Source organism: Podarcis vaucheri (genome assembly GCF_965113315.1).
Source record: "Podarcis vaucheri genome assembly, chromosome: 10".
In the NCBI taxonomy this organism is placed as follows: Eukaryota; Metazoa; Chordata; class Lepidosauria; order Squamata; family Lacertidae; genus Podarcis; species Podarcis vaucheri.
In genome coordinates, this window is record NC_138748.1 from 6,211,620 (window position 1) to 6,232,361 (window position 20,742).

At 43.5% G+C, this 20,742-nt stretch overlaps 2 protein-coding genes across 5 annotated transcripts in view; one reads left to right on the plus strand and one right to left on the minus strand.

The window, feature by feature from the left end:
* The window catches only part of CD36 (CD36 molecule (CD36 blood group)), a 70,816-nt gene extending 53,397 nt beyond the window's left edge, over positions 1–17,419 (minus strand). Inside the window, exon 1 of one of the 3 annotated variants that reach the window (XM_082239768.1) lies at positions 17,278–17,419. The gene's annotated coding sequence lies outside the window, so the exon portion shown is untranslated. Of the gene's footprint in view, positions 1–4,649; positions 4,731–17,277 lie in introns of those variants that run through there. The other 2 variants (XM_082239770.1, XM_082239766.1) reach the window with 2 other exon arrangements.
* A 1,212-nt stretch (positions 17,420–18,631) lies between these two features.
* LOC309541690 (guanine nucleotide-binding protein G(t) subunit alpha-3) overlaps positions 18,632–20,742 on the plus strand; it is a 53,458-nt gene continuing 51,347 nt past the window's right edge. The window contains exon 1 of one of the 2 annotated variants that reach the window (XM_082239848.1): positions 18,632–18,701. In XM_082239848.1, coding sequence (XP_082095974.1) covers positions 18,647–18,701 — 55 coding nt within the window. In that variant the 5' untranslated portion in view covers positions 18,632–18,646. Of the gene's footprint in view, positions 18,702–18,919; positions 18,932–20,742 lie in introns of those variants that run through there. The other variant, XM_082239849.1, reaches the window with a different exon arrangement.

Here is a 20,742-nt window from a genome sequence, read left to right on the forward strand (position 1 = left end):
TTGCACCCCACAAGAGATGGGAGTTGCCCCCTCAATCCCATATCGTCCCGTCCCAGCCAGAGGACCTCTGTCTTCGAAGGATTTAACTTCAACCGGCTCCCACGTAACCATCCAGCCACAGCTTCCAGACATCTGATCAGTGTGTCTGGGGCCGAGTCAGGATGGCCATCCATCAACAGATAGAGTTGGTGTCATCAGCATACTGGTGGCAGCCCAGCCCAAAACTCCGGACAAGCTGGGTGAGGGGGCGCATAAAGATGTTGAAAAGCATTGGGGAGAGTATCGCACCCTGAGGAACTCCACACACCAAGGAGTGGCGGGATGACAATTCCCCCCCAAGCGCCACCCTCTGTCCCCAACCAGAGAGAAACGAGTGCAGCCATTAAAGGACTGTGACCTGGATCCCCACGTCGGCAAGGTGGTGGAGTTCGTGATCGACCATGTCGAAGGCTGCTGACAGGTCTAGAAGAGTCAGCAGCCTCAACCCGCCTCGATCCAGCTCCCTGCGGAGATCATCTGTTAGGGCGACCAGAGCCGTCTTGGTCCCATGACCAGTGCAGAAGCCGGACTGGAATGGATCCAGAGCCGATGATTCACCCAGAAACCCACCAAGCTGTTCAGCAACCGCTCTCTCAATCACCTTACCCAGGAACGGAAGATTTGAAATCCGGCGGCAATTGGGTAGATCTAAGGGATCTAATGATGTTTTCTTTAAGAGCAGGCACACCACTGCCTCCTTCAGTTCCCCTGGGAATGTCCCAGTGCCAAGGGACAAATTGATGATATCCCCTGGGGGGCCCGCACCTTGTCTGGACACGCTCTAATCAGCCAAGACGGGCACGGGTCAAGAGGACAGGTGGTGGGCTTTCCAGCTCGGAGGAGTCTGTCTACATCAGCTGGGGATATCCGGTCGAAGTGGTCCAATACTGGACCCGAGGTACAGTGTGCATAGCCATGTATATATTAGTGAAAACATACATGCAACACCGCACAAAATTGGGGAGCATAGCTTTGCAAAAATTGTATGCATTAGGCATACAAATATTAGGAGAAACTCACACTGAAATAATGAAATTTCATGAAAACTTTTTTTAAAATCAATTTGCAAGCTGATGCAGAAATGTTGAAAACTAGAAAAATGAATGAGAAACTGACCTATTTGCCCATCCCCAGTCAAGAGCAGGCGGGGAGGGTAGGCTTCTAGCCCTCCCATATCAAGTGCTAATAAAGCCAGGATTTTTTAAAATAAAAATAATCCGTTCTATGGGAAAACGTTCTGAATATGCAAGACACGTTTCTACATGCAACCTATTCCTGTTGAATCCAAGTTGCCACAGAATAGCCCAAAGTGAAAACAAACAAGGCCATTCCCACTAAGTTCCCACCAGCAGATATGGGATTTTAGGCAACGTTCAGACCACATTCCCTTAATAGTCTGGAGAACCTGTATTTCTTACAGACACTGCTTCGACACACTTGAGTGGCTACTAGGGATGGTGGATAAATTCAATTCGGGTTTTATTTAAAGGCAAACCTACCTAATGTGCACATTCCAAAACAATAGGCAAACTGAATCCCTTTAAATTTACCCTTCTCCAAGGCAGTTCTCCAGACATGCACACAAAAATACATCATGTTTTGCAAAAATACGAAGATTAGAGCAAAGTTGCATACAGGAGGAAAACTGCTCTAAAATGCCGGTGAATCTTCCAGAGAACTTTTAAAAAATAAACTGATGTGGAAATGTAAAAAAGCTGTATTTGAGACTGGAAAGGTAAGAAAACAAAAGAAAGCAAACTAGCAGATTTGCCCATTCCTGCTGGATACAGGAGCAAGTTAAACAGGGCAAGTACTATGTCTTCAGCAAGAAGGAACAGCTGTTTACCTGTGTTGGCATAAGGAAGAACTTTTTTACCCAAGCTGATTTCTTTAACATAGACCATAATGACAGATATGTTATCAACCACAGCTATTCAACACATGTGTTTTTATTGGGGGTATTGAACAGCCTTTGAACTTTGGCTGGAGCCATGTGCCATTGCATGGCAAGAATTGGTACCTGAAGCACCTTTCCTCCCCATCCAGATTTCATTCCATATTCTGTCCGTTAGACCATATAAAGTTATGTTACTTTAAATTGTGAGTTGCTTTGAGCACAGACAAGCAGCATGCATGAAACAGGCAAAGAAAGAAAAAAATGCTTTGACTAGGTCTCTAAGAGCAGAGACCCATTTAGTCCAGCATCCTGTTCTAACCAGCAGAGGCCAACGGGAAGCTCAACAGCCCTCCTCCTACTTGTGGACCACAGCAACGGGTATTCAGAGACACAGGACCTCTGACAGTGGTGGGAGGACATAGCCAATGTGACTAGAGCCTTATCCCTCATGAATGGTCTTACATTTTGCTTCCCTGAAAATGCTTCCGCAGCTAAAACAATTTGTAGTAACCTAAAGTAATCATTAGGGATGCGGGTGGCGCTGTGGTCTAAACCACAGAGCCTAGGGCTTGCCGATCAGAAGGTCGGTGGTTCGAATCCCTGTGACGGGGTGAGCTCCTGTTGCTCGGTCCCTGCTCCTGCCAACCTAGCAGTTTGAAAGCACCTCAAAGTGCAAGTAGATAAATAGGTACCACTCCGGCGGGAAGGTAAACGGCATTTCCGTGTGCTGCTCTGGTTCGCCAGAAGCGGCTTAGTCATGCTGGCCACATGACCTGAAAGCTGTACGCCGGCTCCCTCGGCCAATAAAGCGAGGTGAGCGCTGCAACCCCGGAGTTGTCCGCGACTGGACCTAATGGTCAGGGGTCCCTTTACCTTAAAGAGATCAGAAAGAGAAACCCATTCAGCAGTCCCTCGGTTGACAGTACGCCCACACTGCAAGGCTCTTTTCACTTTGTCAGAATTTGGAGCTCATTGGGGAAGCGGAAACACTGTGGATATTTTCTTGAAGTGGCAATGAACGATAATCGGAGGACAGGCCAAGATTTCGCAAGAGGTCATTGAGACATGTTGACTTGGCTCTTCTTAATCATCAAATTCCAAGCATGTGACAGAAAGCAACACAGAGGCATTATTGCTTGTTATTAAAAGCTCAGAAGAGAAAGGAACAGATTCAATGAGGTCTGCAGAAAATCAAGCTGCATTCTTTATCAGGCGCCTGAAGACTTATAAGAAAAACATTCAGATAAGTGCTGGGGCGATAAGGCCTCTTCACAACATTCATCTTTAAGAAATCATGAAGCAATAGGTCCAAGTATCCAAGTAAAGTTACTGGTAATGAATGCATAGTTAATCTACAAATTTTCACGCACTTGCACCATCCTCAAGATAAGGAGGTCTTATAAGGAGAGAGACCACCAACTCTCTGCTCTTCCTGCTCACCTGGAGGTAATTCTTACCACTGCAGGTTAACTGCCTATTTTTTATGGGTTAAAGTAATGCCAATCTAAATATGCTCATTTTCCTTGCAATCCAGCCACCACACAATTGGCTGAAGTGATTTGGGTACAATATATGCTGCCCTCACTGCAGGATTTCCCATCTTTTGGATTGTTTCGTACATCACATGGACATGGCAAAACCTTTGTTAGCCAACAAGCCTCTGCTTGTTGGAAACTCCCCGTTTTCTGCCTCATGCACCCATGTAGTGCACGTACATACAGAAGAGGCTTTTTTGCGTGCTTGCAACATCGTTTTACCGCCCACATTTTACAGGCACCCTTAAGGAAACAAACCTAGGCTGTAAAACAGCCCTCAAATATGGAGAAGAGCACACTTACCATTATACAAGTGTCAAAACATGTATGATGTGCATAGATAATTTCTGAAGAAAACAAGATGGAAAGAGTGAGCTGGATCTTATTTCCATTTGGACACATGAGCAAGTGGGGAAAGCCAGAAGCATTTTCTTACCCCTTTCATGTCCTCTGGCATAGTCATAAGTTCAGAAATTTGCAAAATGAAAACCGGATGGAGAGGAAAGGGTAGAAGCAGAAAGCCAATGCTTCCTGAACTAGAAAATGTGCTAAGTGGGACAATAATATTGAGGAACACGTTGTCCCCACCCCTAACATTTTTGGTCTAGCAAAATTTGATCTCATGAAATAATACTACATCAGACGAAGCGAGAAGGCAAGAGAGAGATTCTATCAGGGGGAGAATACAGCCCAGAAACTATTTAGTCTTTCGTTAAACAGCTAAACCAAAAACCAAAAGAAAACCACCAAATGCCAAAGCTCTAGTAAGCAGCAGCTAATGAAACAGAGCACTTATTCCCTAAATGTTTACTTAATAAACTGGGCTGGAAAAAGCTTCTGGATCTAATGTGCAGAAAGAAGATGCACACAATTTATCACCTGGGAAACCCAGCCAAATGGGCGGGGTATAAATATATTATTATTATTATTATTTGTTCAAAACATCAAACCATCTTAGGCAAGTGGACGGGTCACGACACCTCACCCATCTTCTGCAGATGCTTAGTACACAAATGCAGAGCTCAGGAAATCATATCACCTCCAGCAGATCTTACATATTTCTCCCAGAAATAGGCACCCTCCAGCCCAAGGGAATACTTCATTCAGCAATAAAGTTCAAAGCCTTCATTGCTCACACAATATACATGAATATCTACTACAAAACAAGACTGTCTCACCAACTCTCCAGCCCTCGCCGAGAGATCGATAAAATCTCCAAACAGGTTAATGGTCTGGTCAGAACAGGGTCTTAGGTCCCCTCTTGCTTGGTCCTTTCTCTTTCCCCCCTCATGCACCACATTGGTGATATAACCCCTTCAGGTCTATTTGTTGACCAATGAAATTGCTAGGAATGTGACACATGACATGCAGTTCTGGTTCAGACAGATAATGCCAGGCATATCAGCTAACAGAAATCATCCTTGCTCATCTGGAAGTTCCTTCACTCTTAGGTAATAATCAGGTTCAGCAGAAGTCCTCTATTTCAGATAATTTCAGGCAGTTATGCAAACATTTATATGAGTTTGGCAGAACCTGTTACCTAACTAAAGTATTTATGGATTTATGGACCCAAATGAAGAAAACATGATAGTTATGCATCCATCACAAACTAAAAGTGACAGCTGACCCCCTTTCACCATAAGTCGTGCCCCATTTTAGGATTCCTCTCCCCTCTTATGACACCCCCAAAAAGATTCCCTTGAATGGTATGGCTTTGGAGGGGCTTTGCCCCCAACGTGGGTTTGGAGGTGAGCTTTTACCCTCCATTCATCTGTCATCTCAACCCTGCTCAAGAGGTATAGGCTTTGAGACCCCAGATTATTTGCATTTCTAATTAAAACTAACCATTGCATTTCAGCCCATTTAGTAACTTATGTTAAATCCCAATGTGGATTAATCCAAAAGCATCTATTCAATTAGAGTCATTTAATAAGCATGTGAGTGGATGGCGGAGAAGCTATGACTCCCTATAAGTGTAGGAAACATTCCACGTAAATGGAAACCTATGACATGCACTATCACACACACACACACACACTCCTTTGTCATGGAGAGGATGGATGAAGTGATGAGAGGCACCAGCTGGGGAATCCCAAAGGGAATGCCCAGGAGGGAAAGGCACAGAGCCAAGGGATTGGTGGTGGGATGACAATGAATGGTCAGAGGGAGAAGAGGGAGCAGACTAGGAGGAGGAGGTGTCAGAAGCTAAAGAGGTAACAGGGTTTAGTGAGCAGGAAGACACTGCGGCAGAGAGCAGTCCAGAATCAGAAGCTGGAGAGGAAGGGGCAAAGAGGCAAAGATGAGGCAGGTTGCTGAAGAAGCCAGGGGGTCTCCTCCTGCTGCTGTGACAAGCTCTCCTCCCCACTAGTGAAGCAAAGAGTCAAGCAAAGGAGCTTTAGGCTGCTGGGGAAGGAGCCTTAGGGAGCACTGGGAAGGCAGGAACCTTCTGTCCTTGCAGCTGCCTCATTGGGAAGAGTTGCTGGGATCACTAGGCCTGCACGGTTTTGGTTAACTTCATTGACACTGTGTTTTTCTTTGATTAATCTACCATTGACTCCAGCTCCTGACATTTGCAGACCTTAAAACTCCTAAAGCAATAGCACAAATGTTTAAAGAAATATATTAGACACATACACAAGTTTAGAAACAAAAAAAAGCACCTGTTTACCAGGCCTATGGAACAGAAAATACTAGAGCTGTGCCCCTTTCCCGATCCAATGAGAGACGCAGATCACCACAACCTAACCTGGGGAACACCTGAGCTGAATTTTATTGGGAGCAGAGCTAATTAGGCTTATTAAAACCCTGCACCTCTTCCCAACATCCTAACTATGGAGAGCAGGAGGGTGCTGTTTTGCAAACTGTGAGGTTAATTGAAGTCACTTCTTACAGCGGTTTCACTTCCTGTTTTCTTTCTCCAGCTTGAGATCCTCTTTAGAAATGAAAGTTTCCAGTAAAAAAATTCTTTTTGGGTCTACAATTACTACCCACAGTGATCTGTGGAGACAGCTACTCCTCTTATTTTTCTAGTTTGCATGCCCTCTCACTTACAGTGTTACCCATCACCACCAATACATCCCCCTCTATCCTTTATTTTATAGAGTTAGCATCCTTGGATACTGAAGTATCTCCATTCTGACAGGTTTCTGTTTTACCACAGAGCCACCATGCAGAAGACCTCACTTCATGTTCCCACCATGCAAGGTCTGCAAGCAAGGCCTCTGCAGCTGACCATAGGGCTCAGATTGGGGGCAAATTCTCCACCAACCATCCAAAACCTTATTGGCTATTACAGAAGTTATATAACTCCCCCAAAGGGCTGTAGTGAATTAGTTTTAAAACACCTAACAATGTAATGGGCTACATCCAAGTATGGCTGTGACCCAACAAGTTGTTGCTATACAGTGGTACCTCTGGTTAAGAACTTAATTCGTTCTGAAAGTCTGTTCTTAACCTGAAACTGTTCTTAACCTGAGGTACCACTTTAGCTAATGGGGCCTCCTGCTGCCGCCGTGCGGTTTCTGTTCTCATCCTGAAGCAAAGTTCTTAACCAGAGGTACTATTTCGGGGTTAGCTGAGTCTAACTTGAAGCGTCTGTAACCCGAGGTACCACTGTATAAGATTTAAACTGCAGGCTTCCTTATAAAAAATAATTTGGGACAATTTTCCCATGACATATTCTGCCCTCTGGAACATATGATAACATAAAACAATAGACCCAGGTGTTTGAAAGCTGACAGATATGGTTCCTGGTAACCCTGAAACGGGAAGAAGGTCAGAATATTAAGTCTATTAAATAGAAGGGAACTGCTGTCTTATAAACTTTTGCAGGGACAAAACAAAGCACTGGGGTGGAATCCTAACAGTTCCTAAAGTACACAACGTCATATCCATTAAGCAATCTGTATTAAACCATAATCGCCCCAAGGACTCCACAACTTACAAGGACAAAATGTCTCCAAATGCTATTGCAAACGTGCACCCCAATGGCCTTTTCAACAGAAAAAAATGCAGGAATACAGAAGTTCATAAAAAGATAAACCAGCATGCAGAATGGGCAACAATACACCCCTCTCATATTTTTTACTGTTTTTACATTCCATTTTAATACAAAAACATTAGAAAAGGAAATGTGAACAATATGTTTCACTGGCCCTAAGTCAGCCTTCTGAAAGAGAGAGATAAAACTGATTTTTTGAAGCAGGTATAACTGTCTCCTTTGCAGCATTTATGTGCCATAGTCGTGCTGGATGGAACTGATGGAAATTTTGGTCTCCAGTATATCTGAGGGGCTCCAACAACCCACAACTAGCAAACTACACATTATACAACCTACAACTAGCAAACTACACATTATAACAAGATCCCCTGATGCCACCAACCTGCATCTCTAGTAATCTGGGGCTGAGCATGTAGGTTGTCTAGTAAGTTTTCGCCTCTCTTTTCCCCTGCAGTCAGCACCTCAAGAAGCACAGAATAAGGGTGGTACATCTGTATATTTATTGAAGTGCTAAGGGCTAATGACACCCACAATCGTCCCATTACATGTAGCTAGAAGTGGGCAAATATGTCCATTTTGGTTTCTCTCAGTCTCTCACCCCCCCCCCCAATTTTAGGTTTAGTTCTCCACAATTCCATATCAGTTAGTGATACTGTTGTTGTTGTTTAAAGTGTGACTTTGTAGGGGGGAATACCAGCAGTTTATTCCAAATTTCTTCCTGTATACAAATCATATTTTGCCCAGTGCATACATTTCTGCAAACCAATACTAGTTTGTCAAATAGATTTGTGTTACTTAAAGTAATGCATGCATTTTAATGCACACTTTAACGTAGTACAGGCATTTGTGTGCACATCACTTGGCTGGAGAACTACATTGCAAAATTAGGAGAAGTGCAAATTTCTCCCTCATCTGCACACATAACTGCCCCTTAGCCAACGAAAATGGGTCAGGAGTTTTAATGTCTTCCACTGTGTGCCTTTGGGCAAGACAGGAAAATACTCAGGAATAGCTAAGGAATGGCAAGATCAAAGACTCAGCTAGATTGGTAAAGAAAAAGTGATTTATACGCGTTGTGTATGTGATATAACATTGTGCCACCAGATGGTGCTGTGGAGTCCAGTTTTTCTCTACCTGTTTTTCCTGTTTAACTTTACAACACATTTAACTGAAACGCTTCTTTGATGTGTCTGGATCCAGCCCAGGATGGCTAATGACAGTGAAAGCCAGCTTGTTATCACCCCCAGGAATGGCAACATTAGAAAAAGTCACTGATTCCAGTTAAAGCATTTGGAAACTTCCTCACACACACACCCTTAACCATCCCAAAAATCTTCAAAGGCTTTTTCTCCCCTCTGTCAATGTAGGGGTTTAATCGCTGGGATCTCTTGTATGTGAATGCTAAACACTATAATCCAACTGATGTGTTTATAGAAGCAAAATAATTAAACTCACCTCATCAGCCACCAGAGTACCAAGGTCTTTTTTTTCCACAATAAGACTTCCGTGACTTAGTGGGTGAGTTATGTACCAATTCTTCTGTAAGACAACACCATCCAGCCCTATCTAAGACGCACCTGACTATTGAACTGATAAGGAACTTATTGGTAGGAGAACTGACCTAAGACCAAGGCTGAAGAAAAGCGAGAGGCTTGCAGTCGCAGTTACAGGCAGCCAACATACAAATGTACAGCGACTTTGGACTTGACACAGTAAGATTGAATCCCATTTTTTTTATGGAGCTTAAAACAAAATTTTAAAATCTTCAAGTAGTCATATAAATATGAGAGGTGCCATAGTATTGCAGGCAGTTAACCAAATTTGCATAGGCTTCATTTACAGTCAATTGACTGAACAACAATCGTGGAAATATTCAAATAGCTTGTTGTGCTCGGTCTATTTTGAACTATAAAGCCTACTAGACACAAAGAGGAAGTCACCAGCCTTTTCTTTTAACTCCTTTGCAGGACTCTTGTGCCCTTCTACAACTTTTCAACTTAGCTTTGTGGCTGAAAATCTCTACATTCTTACCTTAAAGTGAGAAGTATTAAACTTAGTTGTGTTTACTTCAAAGTAGATGTTCATAGGATTGCACTGCAAATCTCAATGCATAGAAAGAACGTCACCTGCTGAATCTTGTATCATTCAGTGAACTGTCAAAGTCATTGAAGCCTTGCTGGAAAGTAGGGTGACTATCCTGCCGACTACCTCCAGTCTAAAAGCTCTTCCCATTCCTCTTCAGGTGGCCCAGGGCAGGGGGGAGGAGAGATCTACTGCACGGTGAAAACTATGGCTGTAAGACGAATTCCTAAGAAACCTTGAGCATTGTGCTAGAAGGCACTCGGAGGACAATAGAAACCTTTGAAATAACTAATCAATCACTCTCCTTGCCACCATCCTTGCTGATATGGAACAGAGAAAGAATAGACCTTGGAGAAAGAGAACAGAGAAATAACTGCCACATTTTCCTGTTTAATCATGATACATGGGCTTAAGCCACATTTACAGGGTGGAGTGGAGATGGTTTCATGGGGCCTGGAACTGCAGCCTATTAGAGAGTCAGAAGAAATGGCTTCTGAACACAAAGAAAGCTGCTCGTCACCAGGTGCTTGGTGCCAGGAAGTTCCCTGCATCTGCATCACGTTCAGAATAGCACAACAGGATACCTCCCTTAAACAAATCAGTATGAAGTAGGCAGGAGTAGATCTTCCCAGAAAAGCTGTCAGCAGAGGGAGAATTAACCTGCCACTAAATTCTAATTTCAGTGTATTTTAAATGTAGACTCTTCGAATGTTGTGTGTGTGTGTGTGTGTGTGTGTGTGTGTGTATCTCATATCATTTCAATTGTTACCTTCTTACCAAAGTATAAAATCCATCACTAAAGTTTTGGTTCAATATGGTGGCCACACCTAGTCGCCTGTGGAGTGTTGTTAAAAGGTTTCACCACACTCCCTTCGATATAGGGAATAAACAGATGGGAGAAATTCCAAAATGCATGATGCACATTGACTTCCATCTTCCTCTCTTGCTGAGTACACAAAGCTGAAGTAGAAGAACAAACAGAACACAGCTGTGCCTAACCACACTTCTAGTTGGTTGGGTATGTAGCCTGCACCTGCACACAAGCAGAACCCAGCTGCTGAGAAAACCTGACGTGTGGCAGGGGCCCAACACAGGAGAAGACTCATCTCCTTGGACTCCCCACCACCAACCGAGGCTGAACACCATCTGAGACCAGCAGTACAAAACAATTTCCCCAAGCAGGGGAATCCAAGGTGGTGACTGTGGGAGAAGCAAGACCCTCTTGGGGTGTAAATGCTGTGAACCCATCCATCATAAGCTCGGGTTGTATATATATGTGCCACGTATCATAAAGACACCATAGTCTACATTATACCTCATTACAAAGCAAACACGAACACTGGGTAAGCACCTGGAACTGCTAGAATCTTGCACCACTGAAACACTGGGCTGGATGCAACAGTATGTTATTCTCACTAATAAATGCATTTTATGCACACTTGGCTTGCACTTTTACAGAGGAAGAGCGAATGTCAAAGAATGGCTGCGTTTCAGTTAGCATATTGCTTCAGAAAATGTGAATTAGGTAGGCTAGTCTTTAAAGGAGAACTGAATCGACTTCCCTGCCATCCCTAATGATACCCTTGTGGCCCCAAAACGCCAATGAAGAAGATGATGGCACTCAGAACAGGGATAAGACGACAGACCAGAAACGAGTCTTGCAGTCCAGTGCAGGAGAAGTCCACCCCAAGCACAAGAGGGTGCATTGTCAGTGCCTACCTGGTCTGTTGCAGTGGCTCCAAGAGAACTGGGGAAAACCAGAAGCCTGCCCCCTTTCTCCCCAGTAGGATGGGTCCCCACTTGAGCAGCCATTATGTTCTGTATACGGGTTTGATATTAATGCCTACACGCAGAGAGAAAGGCATTTCAGCACAAGAATTTTATAAGTTAACCTGTACACAAGTTTGGAAACCTTATCCAGCACTTATCCATGCAGAACACCATGCAGTTTAGACGCCTGAGAGAGAGTCCTCATTGGCAGCAGCTGGGTAGCATTTTAAGGCTCGGTTGTTTGTTCCAATAAATCTTTAAATTATACAGAAATCGAATATGCTCATTTAGCAGGCCTTAGAATATGGTCAGGAAAAGTCCTGCAGCATCTTGGATTGCATCCAAAGGGGAGAATGGAAGCCCTATTAGAAGAAATCTAGACTGAAAGAATGGGGGGAGGGATTTTGTTTGGTAGAGACAGAGTCCTTTTGAATAGGAAAAACAGAAACAAACACAGTGAAATAAGTAGGGTTTAACCACTGCTTTTTTGTGGGGGTCCTCAAGGGTACGCAGTACCAGCACCTCTTTTTCTAGAAGAAAAGCACTGTGTTTAACATTTGAGCCATGTGCCTGCTGTCAGTCACAGATCTCCCATCAAAGGACTTCATCCACAGCCACTTTTGCTAGCTAGCGGTAGATGCAACCTTACTGTATGCTTGTGAAACGTGGACCACTTATAAACACCATCTCCAACTCCGTGAAAGATTCCATCAACAGTGTCTCCGAAAAGTTTTACACATCACCTGGGAAGACAGGCAAACTAATGCCAGTATACTGGAAGAAGCAAAGATCACCAATGATTCTTCAACATCAACTTCGTTGAACTGGTCATATTGTGCGGATGCCAGATTATTATCTTCCAAAGCAACTACTCTATTCCAAACTTAAAAATGGAAAGCGTAATGCTGATGGTCAACAAAAGAAGTTTCAAGACTCTTTCAAGGCATATCTAAAAAAATGTAGTATAAACACTGACAACTGGGAAACCCTGATCTGCGAGTGCTCCAATTGGAGAACAGCCTTTACCAAAGGTGTCATGGGTTTTGAAGACACTCAAACTCAGGACGAAAGGGAAAAACAAACTAAGAGGAAGGCACGTTTGGCAAAACCTCTCCATGATCAACTCCTGTCCAGAAACCCATGTCCCCACTGTGGAAGGACGTGTGGATCCAGAATTGGCCTCCACAGTCACTTACGGACTCACTTTTAAAACCGTGTTTATGGAAGACAAATCTTATTCAGCTACGAGTGACCACCAAAGAAGAAGAGATGCATCTGAGCAGAGGTGTACCAATTTACTAGTTCCACCCCTACGTCTTCAGCCCATAACCCCACAGAGTACAGCAGCTCCCCAGACATTTGGAACTGCGGTTCCTACTGTTGGCCATTCTGCCTGGAGCTGACAGGAGCTGAGGTCCAACAACATCCAACCAGAGAGGCTGCAGGAGTCTGGTTTCTTGAAGCCAGGAAAAGCTTTGCTGGCTTTCTGTACTTCAGGCTGCTGTTGAGTTTAAAAAGTGGGCAATTGTATTTCTGCAGATTCATGTTTATTCCAACTCAGTGGTAAACAGTGGGTTTTCCTGGGGAAAGCAGTGGGGCAAACTGAAAAACGCTCAGAACTGTACCTAAAAAGCACGGGGAAACAGGAAGTGCTGCTTTCCTCCTCTTACACCTTGGTTCCAGGCCCCTGGCTGTTTAAAAAAGCCAGAGAACTTGATTTAGCCAGTCTTGCAGATGCTGCTTAAAATTTTATTCATTTTATTTTATTAAAATTTTATACCACCCTCCATCCATAGATCACAGCATGAATCACACCATAAAATTACAGTATAAAACGGCACTTGAAGTCATATTTAGTTTGACTCACAGCACCACTGCCTTCTGGATCCACCGCCTCTTTTCATTCAGCCAGGAAACAGCAGAGTGCTTTTGAAAAAAGAGTTTTGCCTTTCCATTCCCGAATGAAGGCCATTCATTCTCTCCACACACACACACACCCCATGCAAAATGTGCACATTCTGCTGCAAGAGAGTGACGTCTTTCAAGGCTGCTTCTTGAGGGGGAAAGCAAAACTTGAAAACTGAAGAGGTTTTCACAGTTAGTAAGGCCACGTGTCTCTTCCACTGTGCTCCCAATGCCTCATTATCATTTCCCCCCCAAACCAGAAGTGAAGGCATTTGCTTGGCCTGTCATTTAACAAGGAGCTAATGTTTTGCAGCTGGCTGGAGCAGAGCTTGCCTGACTCAAACGGCATGAACTCCCACGTAAGCTGGCCTCCTTCCTGCCCACAGAAACCCATTTTATTGGCACTAGAGCCTCAGAGAGCTCAAACCATACACATCATTTCCCACCTTCCCACCTTGCGAGGTGTTTTCCAAAGGTGTGGCAGAACAGCCCTGGCTCCTTTCAAGCCACTTCATAGGCGGCGCTCATCTTTCACACCCACTGGCCCACTCAACAGAGTTCTCCCATGCACATGTTCAGTCACCTAAGCATATCAAAAGTGCTTTGCTTTTCCTTATCTTTGACCATAACATCACATCTGCTGCTCTTGTACCCAAAATATGCTAGTGTCAACCACAAGCCCACAAGCATTGCCCAAGCATGCAGAGAAAACTCCCCAACTTACATTGCCTACAAATGCCAAGTTTCACAACGATGTTCCATCCCTCCTGACCTTGTGGGTTAATAAAGAAATGCTCTGGACATTCAGGGTTCTTACACAGGCCAACCATCTAAAGACTAGAGTTTCCCCATCCAAATAAACATGACAAGGAGGGACACCTAGGTTCACCACAGCAGTCTTAACCCTTCCCAGATCACTTCACCTACAGTTATTATCAGAGCTTTTTTCCCCCAGACAGAACTCATTTCTGGCCCCTCTCAGGTGGGCACCATTGCCATTCTAAGAGAACAAGGGAGGGGTTCACAGTGAGTTCCGGCACCTCTTTTTCTAGAAAAATAGCACTGGATATTATGCTCCCAATCTTGCTTTGTGTTCATGGGTACAACAGCGTTCAAAGCTGAGCTATACGATTTGAGTTCAAAGGTTCTCCCCAACAGTAGAATTGCCAAATTTTGTCTAAAGTGAAATTAAGAGAATATGAACACTCCCTTCACACCATAAAAAAAATATCTAATGGCCTTTGATAGAGCTCTCTCCCTGAATTTGTCCAATCCCCCTGTAAGCGTCCATGAAATCCACGAAGACCTGTACATCTGCAGAAATGGGAACAAAGTTCCAATTCCTTAGACTGGAAGTTCACTAGAGTACACTGAATGTTAACAGGAGAAGCACATGACAAGCAAGATTAAGGATGACTCAACTCAGGCTCATAAATCAAAGCTTGAATTGCATCTTAATTCCTCTTTTTTGTTTACCATTGCAGCTTCAAAAACGTTCTATTTTGTTCCTCTTGCTCTCCTAGTTACATCTTGCATTTTCTTATCCCTTCCTGTAACTAGTGGCCCGGTTAGGGCAAATCAGTCAGGCCTAGGGGAGAGGCACGACCAAAATAACTACTGGAAAGTCTCAGGCAGATAATCGTTAAATCATATCGACAGGCACCGTTCTCAGGAAGTCCACTGTACCAGAAGTATATTGCATAAGCCTTTTAATAAGTTTCTTGCATTTATGGAGCGGTTTTCCTCCCATCCGTGACACAGCTCATGTGCTGATCAAGAAAAGAAAAACCAGGAAAAGGTATTTTTTTCTCTCCCTTCCCACCACATGTTGTTCAAGAGACACAGCTGTTGTACATGGTATTTCTGCTTATTTGCGAGCTTAACACTCCCCTGATAACTTTGCAGATTTTGATAAAGGGACTTAGAAGCAGCCTCTAAGAGGTAAACTGTCTGCAAATGTACATATTAAAGAGTCCCAGGGCTTTTCTGTCCCTGCCCAACCTCAGTCTTCATGTTGGGGTGGGGGGGGAATTACATTTAGAATGTTCTCAAGCTAATGGAATAACGAAAGAGCAGGTGAGGAGGTGTTACACCCCCATTACAACTTCTCATAGGAGCCAACTCTTAGGGCCAAGGTCCCTTCAGCCCCCAATAAAATATTCGAGGGAGCCAGGCCTGCCCCCACCCACAATATTTTATTCAATATTCAGTACAGTGGTGCCCCGTAAGACGAATGCCTCGCAAGACGGAAAACTCGCTGGACGAAAGAGTTTTCCGTTTTGGAGGTGCTTCGCAAAACGAATTTCCTATGGGCTTGCTTTGCAAGACGAAAATGTCTTGCGAGTTCCTGCTGGTTTTTTCCCTCCCCCCCTTTTTCTAAGCCACTAAGCCGCTTATCAGCTGATCCGATCAGCAGATAAACCGCTAAAAGCCGCTAATAGCGCTAATCCGTCAATGGGCTTGCTTTGCAAGACAAAAAAAACGCTAGACGAAGAGAATCACAGAACGGATTCTTTTCGTCTTGCGAGGCACCACTGTATTATTCAATATTTTATTTATGCACCTCTGCAACTTCTCCAGTCTCAGCTGTTCCCTCCCCAAAGAAACTTTTCTAAAGGAAAGGAGACTGTAATGAGGGCTGTATTGGTAAGTCTATTTCATTTTCTCCTTTTTTCCAATTCTATGTCCTGTTATTAACATTTCCGCTTTAGTTTGAGGGTGGGTGAAATTTGCTTGAAACTGTGTCCTTTACTCATAAAGGGTACATTTTTAAATGCCCCTTTGCCTAGCAATTTCTCCTAATGTAATCCATTTTTACAAGCCCCTTTCACATTTTCCCCTAGTACACATTTCTATTTATTACTTAGGGTTTTTTTGCACTTATATCTTTCCAACAACCCTGTGAGCGAGGTTAGGCTGAGAGTGAGTTTCATGGCTGAGTAGGGATGTGAACCCCGTTCTCCCAGGTACTAGTCTGACACTCTAACCACTATACAACACTGCACTGTTTTCATACACACTCTGGGGTCAGGGAACTCAAAGGATTACTGCATTTCAGGTCACTTATTGTTTCAGAAGCATGAATTTGGTAGGTTCACATTAAAAGGCAAACGGAATCAGATTTATCCCCCACATCTAGTGGCAAGTTGAGCACTCTAATCCCTATACCTCATTTGACAAGCTCAAGAAAACTAACATTTAGTGATATTTAACCTTGTTACTTTATGCAGGCCTATAGACAATTATCAGTTACTTTGCGGCAGACACACAGGGTTGTAGCCACATAAATTCTACTCAGAGTAGACCCACTGGAATAGACATTACTAATTTATGCCAATTAACTTAAAGAGGTCTACTTGGAACCCTTGGGATTTATCTCAGATGCACATCTAAAAATAAAAGAGCTTGTGAAATTGCTCTTCAGCCACTTTGTCTTTTAACTAGAGAAAAAGCAAAAGTTACTCAAGACAGATTTTCCCCAGTAAAATTTGAGAACAAACAACTGCCTCTTTGATGAACTCTCCCCAAGATTTCTGACGTGTGTGTGTGTGTGTGTGTGTGTGTGTGTGTCAACCACCACTGTGTCCAGACAATACTATGAAATGGTATTATGGAAACAAGATGTGGGCAGGATACCCACACAAGCACAGCAAAAGCAGAAGAAAACTTAGGGGAAAGTGGGGAGGGGACCCAAAACTATACTGTTCTCAAGCCAATGGCAACATCTACTAAGAAGAAAAAAGTGTCACAGAAGCCTCCTGGAAAACGTTCACCAAACAGTTTGGCAGGTGTTGCTGCTCAAAAATAGCATGAAGTTTTGAATAAACCACTCTTGTTAAGCTTTACTTTTAACAGATATTTATTAAAGCATAAGCATTCATAGAGATAAATCAATTACTTTGGCCTACTTAATAATAAATCTCAAAATCATACACCAAACAATGCTTGTCTTAATATATTATTAATAGCTGTTATTTTCCTAAAACGCCATTTCCCCTCTATGTGGAGAGATGTACTTTTCCAGACCTTGCACCACAGTAAGTACCTACCTTACTTCAGGCCTAGCAGGACATGAAATACACATATCGCTCTTTCAATCACCAACCAGACTACTACAGCTCGCCTAGTAGGGAAGTTAGCTGTGTCCTAAAAGTTTCTCAAGTACTTAACCTCCTCCATCTGGGTCAAATGCTAATCAAGCTTTACTCAGCTGCACTTCCAAGAAATCTACAGAAAGATCAAACTCTGCAACAACTTGAGCACATCAGCTGGCTTCTCTGTTTTTTTCTGCTTACAGAGAAATGTTTAAGGCTGCAGTCCTAATCCTGCTTACCTGGGAGTAAGCCCCATTGAATTTAATAAAAGTTTTGCCTGAGTAGACATGGTTAGGGTTACAGCCTAAACCAGTAAAGCAGATGTGAGGAAACTTTGACAACCGCCAGCTGCTGCTGAGGTACAGCTCCTGTCAGCCCTAGCAAGCATGCCCAGTGGTCTGGGATGATGGGAGGGCCCAAGTTTCCCCACACTTGCAGTAGAGCATGGTTAGCTAAATCTAGGGTGGCCAGGTCCAGACCCCCAAGTGCCATAGGAAGTAGAATTTCACCAGGCGGAGTTTTCAAATACTGGAGAAAAACAGACCAACCCACACTGAGTGCAACTTCCCCCTCTGTGTAACTCTTAAACCTGATTCTCTTGTGCCTGTTAGTCACTTGGTGACTTCAGTATCAAGTGATGATTTGTGAGAGAGTGAGAAAGTGAATGACTCCTCAGAAATCTAACCCCATATATGAAACTTTTTCTGGTTAGAAAAAAAAAATGAAGTGCTGATACTCATATCTTAATAAAAGTGCAGTGCACAAAATGGCTACCTGGGCGGCAAAATAAGAGGAGACAGTACTCTGTACTGGTGAGCACCATTGCACAAAAAAACCTCTGCCTCCCATCATCTCAAAGCACGATGCTGTGGTCCATGCATTTTGTCAGAGAAGCTGCTGGTGCCTGTAGAGCAGAGACCAGGGACCATTTTTTTCATTCCCAATACAAATTTGTAACCTGCCCCCTCCACTCTCTCTCTCCCGTACACATATAGGAGCCAACTCCTAAGGGCTAAGGTCCCTTCAGCCCCCCCTAAAATATTTGAGGGGGGCACTGCCATCCAAATGGTGTGTCTGTGACACGTCGTGTGATTATGTGGGGTGGGGCTTGCCTGCCTCCCCCCAATATTTTATTCAAGTTGATGCCCCTGCACACACACACATACCATGATCCAATTACACACAGATAGTCTCATGAGTGGTCATTAGGAGGCTGGGGATGGTGCTCTCAATCTGCTGGTGACACTCAGCTCTGTCTCTCCACAACATCTGAATCAGGAGAGGCCGTGCAGTCCTTGGATCAGGGCCTGGCCACAGTGGTGAGATGGATGAGGAGAAACAAGCCGAGCTTGAATCCTGGCAAGACAGAGGCACAGGGGGTGAGTAGCTCCCATGCCCGAGACGGGGGTCAACTGCCTACCCTGGGGGGGGGGCTGCACTCCCTTTGAAGGACCAGGTTTGCATCCTGGGTCCTTCCATAGCAGTCAACGTTTCCCTTTTTAAAAGGGAAATTCCCTTATTCCGAATAGGATTCCTCACAAGAAAAGGGAAAAGTTGACAACTATGGGTCCTTCTGGAGTCAGCACTGTCACTGGAGGCAAGATATAAGGTAACATCTAACAGTCTTTCCAATATTTCTTTTCAACTTGTAGCATCTGTTAATATTTGGTTTTCAAACCCCACTATGACTAGGGATAGGCAAATTTATTCATTTCAGTTTATTTCAGTTTCTTATTTTGCACTCTTAAGTTCTGTTCTCCACATTTCCACATCAGTTTGCAAAAAAAATTTTTTTTTGAAAAGTCATCAACATTTTTGCTAATTCTACAAAAATATATATTTCTATATGCCATTTCCGCTAATACTGCATAAATGTTTTTGCAAAGTTTCCTCCCCAAATATAATGCATCTTTGCAGGCTATTTTCACTAATGTATGCATTTTTTTTACACACTTTACTTTATTCACACCATTCACACACATTACTTGACAGGAGAACTGTATTGCAAAATTCAGACAAACATGAAGTTTGAAAGTTTCCTGTGTATCAGTTAGTACAAATGAAGCCGGTTTCCCTTTAAATCTGGACTGAATCAAACCAATCTCCCATCCCCACCTGTGATGATAATTGCTGTAATTCCTCCCACTGGCAGTAGCAAGTTTTATGTTCTGTGTTCTTTTCGTGTGCAGGAAGTCTATTTATGAATGTATTTGTTTATGCGATTTATATCCTGTCCTTCCTCCCGAAGGATTTTAGTACCTAGTTTTCACAGTGTATTTTCTCCCACAGTTTAGGAATACTGTCGCACGCCACGCCACCCTCCAAGCGGTGTGATATTCCAGGGGTTCCAGGCGCTTTCCCAAGACTTGTGTTTCCTTTTGATTTGATAGAATTGATTTGATTTATTGCATTTCTACACCGCTTTGCATTCAAATGAATATTTTGGAATGAGGGGCAGTGGAGGCTGTGGTGCCTTTATGATACATGGTTTATTTACACATATATACAACCTGGGCCTATGATGGAGGGCTTCACAGCATCAACACCCCAAAAATGTACAGTGGTGCCTCGCAAGACGAAAATAATTCGTTCCGCGAGTCTTTTCGTCTTGCGATGTTTTTCGTCTTGTAAAGCACGGTCCGTCGCAACTGCGCCTCTTCAAGCGGCTTTTTTAAAAAAGCGCAAGACGTTTTCGTCTTGCGAAGAAAGCCCATAGGGAAATTCGCCTAGCGAAGCAACGCAAAACCGAAAAACCCTTTCGTCTAGCGAGTTTTTCGTCTTGCGAGGCATTCATCTTGCGGGGCACCACTGTATTGTTTTCACGTAGCCACAGCCTTGGATTCAAGCAGAAATAAACCATTGTTCTGTCTCTTTTTTTCACGGTCACATTCCTGCAAAACTCCACTTCAAACTCTGGCTTTTGTCTGTTCACTGAGCTTTTCTTCTCTTAGTGGCCCGTCACCCAGGCAATCACCTCAGCACAGGAAACCAGCCTATCTTATATTTTAACACTTGCTGGGTCCAGGGGTTAGAAGGGTCTCAACTCTCCCCCCCCCCCATAACAGTATCCTTCATTCTTTTTGCCACTATACTAAGTTGTTTATAATTCATTTCAGATGTAGAAAACAGTGCAGCCCTCATTTGACACTCCAAGCAACCTGGTCTCTTGGTATCTTTTCTCTTTTGCCCACTACCATGTTTTGACATTGATTTTGCAAGCTTCTACATTTCTTCAAAAGTCAGGACCACATGTAGAACAATATTTTTATGGATAGACTCTCTTCTGTTTTTAGGGAAGCTTTTAATGTTTAATAAATTATTGTATTTTAATATTCTGTTGGAAGCCGCCCAGAGTGGCTGGGGAAACCCAGCCAGATGGGCAGGGTATAAATAATAAATTATTATTATTATTAAATTATT